Source organism: Aptenodytes forsteri, unplaced genomic scaffold (genome assembly GCF_000699145.1).
Source record: "Aptenodytes forsteri isolate BGI_AS27 unplaced genomic scaffold, ASM69914v1 Scaffold206, whole genome shotgun sequence".
NCBI classification, from domain to species: Eukaryota; Metazoa; Chordata; class Aves; order Sphenisciformes; family Spheniscidae; genus Aptenodytes; species Aptenodytes forsteri.
This window is the reverse complement of record NW_008794544.1, coordinates 595,772-604,227: the sequence shown is the minus strand read 5'-3', so window position 1 is coordinate 604,227 and position 8,456 is coordinate 595,772. Positions and strand designations below refer to the sequence as shown.

Here is an 8,456-nt window from a genome sequence, read left to right as displayed (position 1 = left end):
AGGAAAGTGCTGGCCCTAATATTTGTATGCAACATTACATGTTTTTATGTTTCAGTAATTCAAAACAGCTGTAACTGTGATAAAAATAATCTTGTGGTTCTTCCTTGCCATGTTTGCTTTGAATTTACAATCCAGCTTTGAAATCCACTGAAAGAGATCCAAAAAACTGGAGTACAGCTACTGATATTCTGAACGATCTTCTTAATGAGCACCAAACAATTTCAAGACACTGACAATTGAGAAAGCCATTAATTCTATAGGTCATACTTATGCACCCAGAGGTGTAAGTTCTTTATGTACAATCACTGTAAACAACCGCTTTAAAACTTAGTAAGTCCATCTTACAGACTGCTGAAGAGGAAACAATAGAGATTTACCTAAGGTCGGAAATGCCAGGATGAAACTGCAAGCTGTTGAATGCTGTGCTTCTAGTTGAACTGTATTTCTTCCTCTCTTACCACATTTCTTCCTCTTTTATACAAGAATTAGAAAAGGATAATTTCAAGTTCTCTTTTTATCCCCCACCTAATCACACAATGATGCTGAGATTTACAAACACAAGACAGACATCTGTGGGAATTTACTTTTGCTTCAGAAAGCTTTCCTTCTAAACGTCGTTATGCTATTAGGAGGAGAGAAGGAAATGTGGACCTTGGGCATGGATGGTGCCGGATTCCAAACTCAATGAAATCTGTTCTTGTAGATGTAGAAAAGATGCTGCAATAGTGTAATGTGTTTCTTTCCTTCAGACAACTGACACACTGCAAGTTTAGATTTTCATTATTTATTGATTTCAATACATACTTTTCCCATCATTTACACAAAAATAAATATAAAATTTAAGAAAACATTATTGACATTATACAGCTAAATAAAGCAAGAATTTATTCTAGAAAGTGAGTATCTGTAATATTAGTTATTATAATAACTAATTTTCCTTTCAGGACATAGTTCTTTGTCAGTCAAGCAATTGAGAAATTGATGGGAACTGTGTCTTTACAACTGAGGACAGATTCTGGCATACCAGTGATTTTAAAAGAAAACTGGACTTGGTTTGAATACCACACTTCTAAAAAAATCAAAGATTTTTTTTGTTTGTGATAATTTACTGATTAACTAAAGTACGACTCTGTATCTTCTATGAATAGAACATCATTATCAAGATACTCCAAAATTATATTTCCACCATTGTACAATGGATAGTCTTTATTAGATAGCCATGTTTCCAATGTGTGCTCAAATGGCAAGGCTTCTCCAGAGGCAGTATGGCATAATCTCAATTTCTGTAAGACAAACAGCACAGAAATTAACATCAAGATTTGCCTATCTGAGATGCAAGAAGTGGAGTGGGGGAGGGACAAAAGGGTAAAAAAAAAACCAAAATCAAAACCCAACAACCTGGAAAATATTTGTTATTATTACTGATTTACCTGGGATGTTGATTTGTTGTTGTCATTTTTAAGGCTTGCTAAGGAAGCTGCAAAATCTACTACTTTGCCAATACTCCACTTACTGCAAAAGAACATGGGCTTGCTTTTCTCTTTGTTCCCCTTCGGTAAAAATACTTGAAAGTAAATTCTTTCTGTCTAGAAAAACATGACAAATAAACAAAAAATTATTCACAGAAGAAACACATAATTCCAGTCATACACATCTAATAGTTTTTCAGTAAAAAACTTAAACTTCAACCCAAAAATTACCAACTGAAACTTGTTCTAGTCCATCAGGACCAAAGCCCCATTTTACTGCAGAATATAAATGACTGAGATCGTCAAGTCCAATCCCCTCCAGCCGTAGGCACATATATGACGGACAGTAACTTACAGAAAGGTAGAGAGAACGTCTTTTGCCAGAGTCCCACAGCTAGACTGTTATATATAGACAGACATGAAAAGGTGTCTGCCCTGGGGTTACTAGAGAATAACGACTGCTCTGGGAAGAAAAAGGTGAGTTTAAATAAGCAGTGCTGGCTTTTGGCAGCAGTAAAATGTCTCAAATTGGAATGCAAAGGTGGTTAAAACAGAACAATTCACCCTACTAGAAATGCCCGCTTCACAAACCAACATTCCGGTCATGGCCAGCTAATCCTTTATCCTCTTCTTCCTCCTTTCATGTACTAAATGCTCTTTCAGTATCTACTAGAAATTTCTTAAACAAATGTTTCAGGTACTAAATGCTCTTTCAGTATCTACTAGACTGAAACATTTGTTTAAGAAATTTCAAGAGTAACCTACGAGGGAGAGATTTTGAACAGGATTGGGACAATCCCTTCTTCAGGTTTATTTCTTCTTGACATTCAACAGAAGACACAGAGCAAGCATGACTGGTGTATTCATCAGTTAAGACCACACTTGCTGAGTCCAAGCCAGACACTATCAAACAAGACAGAAGTCTTCTTTTTAAAGGATTTATTTATGCCTTCCCTAGAAAAATATGGAACTGCCCTTCCCCCAGCTATGTTCATAAAACTGAGTCTGAATTTCAACCTGTGCATTTTCCTCAAAACTTGAGTGCTCTCCACACACAAGAAAATCTTTTAACATCCAGGAATATTACAAAGGGGCAAGGGAAGCAGGACCTGAATCTTGCTAAAATGTGAATGACCACAACTTGTAAAACAGCTAACACAACAGCTGTCCTATTGTGGACACACGCTAACATCACTCAACTGCTATCAGTGCCCCGGCACCTTCCTACAGTTGCTCCCCCAGTTCTAAGGATGATGAGACAGTCTCCCACGGTTCACTGAAACTGAATTCACAAAACAGCTCATTCTACTGTCATTCTACAGGATATGCCTCCTGGAATTTCTGTGCCATATCCAAGAAAATATCGATCAGTCAGGGACACAGTAACTAACACTATTTTGCAGTATGGCCCTCCTATTTTGAGCTGGTCAGTCTCAAGAGGGGTAACTCGTACCAGGTTTGACACCAAAAGAAGCAATCATCTGCAGAAAACTAATCTGAACAAAGAGGCCAGAGAAATTATATTTTTAAGATAGTCTGATTTTCTTGATCATAGAATAAGAAAGGTCAGGAAGGATCTCTGGTGTCACGTGGTCCAAAACCATGCTCAAAGCAGGGGAACTTTAAAGCTGGACCTAACTATAAAGGTAGATCAGGTTGCTCCAAGTCAGATTCAATCAAGTTTTGAACACCCCAAAGATGTAGATTCCACAAATTTTCAGACTGGCTTGTTCCAAAGTCTGACCACCCTAACTATGATTTTTCTTCCTATTATCTAACTGGAATTTCACATGTTGCAGCTTGTGCCCACTGCCCCATGTCCTTTTGCTGTGCACCTCCAAGAAAAATGTGTCAATCTTCTCTATATTGATGAGAGAACTATGTGCCTAAGAGGCATTCCAGAAACTTCATATTCAAAAAATGTGTCATCAAACTGGAACAAGCTGGGCAGAAGGCAGCTAGGAGTCTAGGAAGCAATTTAAATAGAGAGGTGCTGAAGGTTAACAGGCTTAATTTATCAGTGTTAGAATTATCGCTATTCTAGATGATAAAACAATTAATATCCAAATGAAAAAATGAATAGTAAGAGAAATGAGCATACAGTAATTTGTGCTACACTTTTTAGAGCTTACTGGCTTTGGAATTAGGAAGCAACTTTTAAAATTTTCTTATATATATTGAGGGTGGATTTTTTAAATTATGTTCCACAGTATTTGAAATTAATCACTTTCCCTCCAGCACATATTTATTGAAGTGGTACTATCCGTGAAGAATACTACAAGCAGGTCTCTGTATTATGACTTCTGCCTAAGCAGAGTTACCTTATTTCTAAGCATGATGAAGTATAAAAAAAGAAATTTGTAAGAGGACTCAGTAATGGAATAGCTGTAGTTGTTTTAAAAACAATAATTAAATGTACTCTACTAAGATAAGACCTAACAATAAGACTATCACATAGAATGTTTTCAGTATTATAAAATCAATATAACAGGCCTAAACTTGGTGTGCTCCAACATAACAATGTGGTGAAAAGTAATTTAAATACAGTTCTTTTAAAAGGATACGTAAGTACAGATCTAAAGTGAAACCCTAGATGAAAAAATCAAGGTGTTTCTAAACCCAGCATAATCCTGATATGTGGAAAAGACTTGAACACCAGGTTTGACTGGCCACGGTAGTGAAAAAACAATAAGGACTCTGTGAAATACTTCAAGAATCAAAGACATTAAAGGCTGAAAGAAACATAAAGCAACTGTCAAAACTCTTTTCCAACCCAAAGGCAGGAACAACTGACCTCAGGCCCTTCATACCTCATCCAGAAATGTAATAAATGTCTATTAAATCTGAGTAGCAGAAATAAGAATGGAGCTCTGCAGAACACAAAGCTCAGTTTCGTATAAGACAGGTTCAATCTGACTGGTACAGAGTTGTGCAAGCTGTGTCCTGTCTCTCTCAGAAGCCTCTCAGTACCCAGCATAAAAAGCATCCCTTTGAGAAGGGTTTGCCATGCGTGACCGGTACCCCCTGCTCCTGGCCCCTGGTAATACGGTTAGCATAACTAACACCATTTTATACGGCAAACGGCCATTCTCTGTGACCGAGCTGGTCACGCATCAGTTCCCTCTCCTGATGGCCCTGAAGGTCCTGCACACCAGGCAGACGACTTCTCCCCCTCCCTATCAGCCTCAAGCTCCCTGGGTGCCAGGCCGATTACTCCCCTCCTTACCCATCTTGAAGGTCCCAGGCACCCAGCCAACCCGGTGGTGATGACCCCGTCACAGAACAGGGAAGCCTAGCAGCACACAGACCACTGTCCATAAAATCAAGCAGTCACAAGCCCTAAGCGGGTCTTGGACCAGAACTGCTGCTGGACTGCAAAACCCGTGATCCCCCAGCGGCCAGGGATGCCTCCAGCGTCATCTGCTTCCTCCGAGGACTGAGTGACTCGTATTCTTTTACCTGTTTCAAGTCTAGATGATGACTGTGAACTGCAAGCTGCAAGCCAAGTATTAAGATTTGACCTGATCTGCAGAGGTGATTAGGAGGTGCTATAAAATTTTGTGCTACACTACTTGTAAAATTGTGCTACACTGATTCTGCTTATAAAAATCCTGTGCTACTCTGATCATAAAATTCTATGCTACGCTGATCATCAAATTCTGTTAAAATAATAAAGCTTTAATTGTAACAACTTAGTGCCATCACCATTCTGCCAAGGATGCCCAAAAGAACCTGTCTGTCCCCGCAGTGTTGGGTGACAGCTGTATGGCAGGCAAATACGTTTCCGCTATAAAATAAAGGAATTTGACCCGACTGCTCCAAACTCTACACAGACACCTTATAACAGACATAAGACTAGCGACTGTTTTTACCTGTCTGTCCCCGCAGTGTTGGGTGACAGCTGTATGGCAGGCAAATACGTTTCCGCTATAAAATAAAGGAATTTGACCCGACTGCTCCAAACTCTACACAGACACCTTATAACAGACATAAGACTAGCGAGACTGTTTTTGGGTACCAGGCTGGAACAGATATATAAATGATTGTGGGCTTGAAGAATTAAATCCAAATCCAAACTGAAGGAACTAGATGAAGAACAAGAAATTTAGAAAATTTCCCATTTTCTTTGAGAATTCAATTATTGAAAACAAACATGACTGACCTGAGGCAAGGACTTGTCCCCGCACGCGTGCATTTTCAGTTTCATTAATGCCACTTTTGCTGCTGTCTCACTGTTTTTTGCTCCTTTACGTTTTTTGCTTTTTGCTTCCTCATTTTTTTTAGAATCTGAGAACAATATTATTCCTGTTAGTGTGATGATTCAGACTGCCTCCTGAACATGTCTTGGAATTAGCCTATTGGGCCTCATTATATCTCCAAGGTTCCCACCCCTTTCATGTCCTCCCGAGGCCATGAGGTATCAGGTACTCCTCCTATTCAAGAATATTTGGAATTGTTACAGTTCTAGCAGAACTCCTTTACACTGAAAAGCAGGTGAACACTATCACGAGGTAAACACAGGTTGCAAAAGCCAAATAGATATCAATTCCTAAGTTTCTACACCTGTGGCCATCACAGCATTCATATGGCAACAGTTTCAGGTCCTCCTTTCTACACATAACCCCACTGTCCAGTTAGGCAGTGCTGTTTATTCTCTTTCCTGTCCTAGAGCTTGTTTAAAAGCTGCAAAACATTACATTGTAGACTCACATTTTTTTTCCATCTTGGTTGTGAAGGTATAATCCCAGCAGATTGGCATGCGCACCCAATACAATACAACTGCATTATTTGCACCTGAATTAATATGCAAATAATAATGGCTAGGTACAATTCATTACATTGTAGTACTTGTAGAATGAGAACAAGACAATAATTCTGAAAGAAACCCTTTAGATCTTTAAAAAAAATCTTTAAAGATCTTTAGATCTTTAAAAAGATCTTTAAAGATCTTAATCTTCAGAGATTCTCTTTATAGACATATGCTACTGTTGTCTTGTCTCAGTCTAGATGAACAGTATCACATGCTGACATGTGAGTTTAGGGCTATTTAAACAAGGAACCCCCATCCTTTCTGCTTATTTGGCCAAACCTGAACCCTCAGAGGTCACAAGCTCAAACAGCCTTCTGAAGAAAACTGTAGAATATATATCCCACTGTACTTGCCTATAATATGTTTAACTAGCTGCTGGGTGGCAGCCATTCGAGGTTTTGGTGTGTCCAGCTTCTCACATTCATGGTCTGATTGATGCCGGTGTCTGTAAACAACAGTGTAAAACTTTTGTTACCTTTTCCATATGCTAATGAATAAGTATTGATGTTTAAACGCTCTGTTCCACTCACCTTAGACAAAAATGTTTTTCACAGTAGGGACATAAAACTGGCAAAAGCTCCTTTCCGTTGCAGTCCTTGTATGAGCATGGGTAAGATCTGTGCTGATTTGGTTTCACAGAATTGTTTCTTATATTCACCTAGGCATTAGTACAAAATAATTTGTGTAAATAAACAGATATTACAGATACAAGTCACCACCCCAGCTTTCCAAAAGAACTCTGCTAGCTCTCCATTCTATGGGCAAAACTAGTCCAGTGATCCTCTCCTACTTTTGTCCTTGTTAAGATTAGCTCAGAGTTACAAAAAGAACCATCATCCTACTCAAACTCAATTTACGTCTGACAGGCAGAAGAAGATTAGATTCATTTTTTTAAGCTTGTCACATTCTCAGTTAAGTAATTCATACTTATATACTATGTGTATATACCTAATCTGAAAATAAACAGTTAAGTTGCACAGAATTTTCATTTTAAGGTAGTCATATATTATTAGATTACCTCAGAACACCCATGAGCATCCCGGCTCCTGTGCTGAAGGCTTTGTGGCAAAAGAAGAAAATATCACACCATTATCAACATTTCAGGAAAAGAAAACTGCATGTGAAAACATTTAAGCGTTTAAAGAGTGATCTGACAGGTTTTATCATGGGAATACTTCAATTAAATAATGAATCTTCTCCAAAATTTATTCTAACCTATGCATTTCACATCTTGAATGGATTGATCATATTCTTCCCAAGTAGGTAAAACATTTAACTCTTGGAACTCATGCCCCAAGATAACAAACCATTTCAAGAGAATAAGAACATTAGCATGCTTAAGAATTCAGCTCAAAGCAACTGGAGTTTGTCTGTTTTAATGGATTTTGAATCACCTTCCACAACAGCAGAAATCCCTTGAAGGCTTCTAACATGTTAAAGTGAAATCTGCCCTCAGTTTATCTGAGCTTATCTCAGCTGCCCTCTGCTAATCTGAAGTGTAAATCAAAGTGCAGGCTCCAATTAGAACCTTGGAAGAAACTTCAATTTTTTTTTCTATGAGAAAAAATACCCTCCCTCTCCCCCCAAAAAATCAGTACAAAACAGGGTCTAAACTAGATGCCTTCCAAAATAATCTACCTGTATTCTAGAGATATTCCCACTGATTTCAAAGCTCCACAATAGCTGCTCGGGAAAAATGTGGCAAGTTCAATGAAACAAGTATTTTTTAACTAAATGTATCTGAATTGAGTCACAGAATGTTTTATACAACACACAGTCTACACAACTGCCACACTGAGATATTACAGGAAAATCAACTTGATTTCCTTTTATGACAAGGTCACCCATCTAGCTGACCTAGGGAAGCCAGTAGATGTGCTATTTTTGCATTTTAGCAAAGCTTTTGATACTGTCTCTCACAATATCCTTTTGGACAAAATGCCCAGCACACAGTTAGACAAACCATAACATGTTGGGTAAGCAACTGGCTGACAGGTCAGGCTCAAAGGGTTATAGTAAGTGGGGTTACATCAGGCTGGCGGTCAGTCACCAGTGGGGTTCCCCAGGGCTCGATTTTAGGGCCAGTGCTCTTTAATGTTTTTATAAATGATCTGGATACAGGAATCAAATGCACATTAAGTAAGTTTGCCGATGATACTAAACTAGGAGGAGCTGTG

General features: G+C 38.5%; 1 protein-coding gene across 1 annotated transcript in view; it reads right to left on the bottom strand.

Annotated features, from left to right (window-relative positions):
• Positions 1 to 777: 777 nt before the first annotated feature.
• Positions 778 to 8,456, bottom strand: part of ZFAND1 (zinc finger AN1-type containing 1) — an 11,844-nt gene continuing 4,165 nt past the window's right edge. Inside the window, exons 4-9 of the mRNA XM_009272392.2 lie at positions 7,298 to 7,337; positions 6,810 to 6,937; positions 6,633 to 6,724; positions 5,632 to 5,756; positions 1,431 to 1,586; positions 778 to 1,283 (exon numbers count right to left, since the gene is read on the bottom strand). Of these exons, the coding sequence (XP_009270667.1) occupies positions 1,113 to 1,283; positions 1,431 to 1,586; positions 5,632 to 5,756; positions 6,633 to 6,724; positions 6,810 to 6,937; positions 7,298 to 7,337 (712 nt within the window). The 3' untranslated portion in view covers positions 778 to 1,112. The remainder of the gene's footprint in view (positions 1,284 to 1,430; positions 1,587 to 5,631; positions 5,757 to 6,632; positions 6,725 to 6,809; positions 6,938 to 7,297; positions 7,338 to 8,456) is intronic.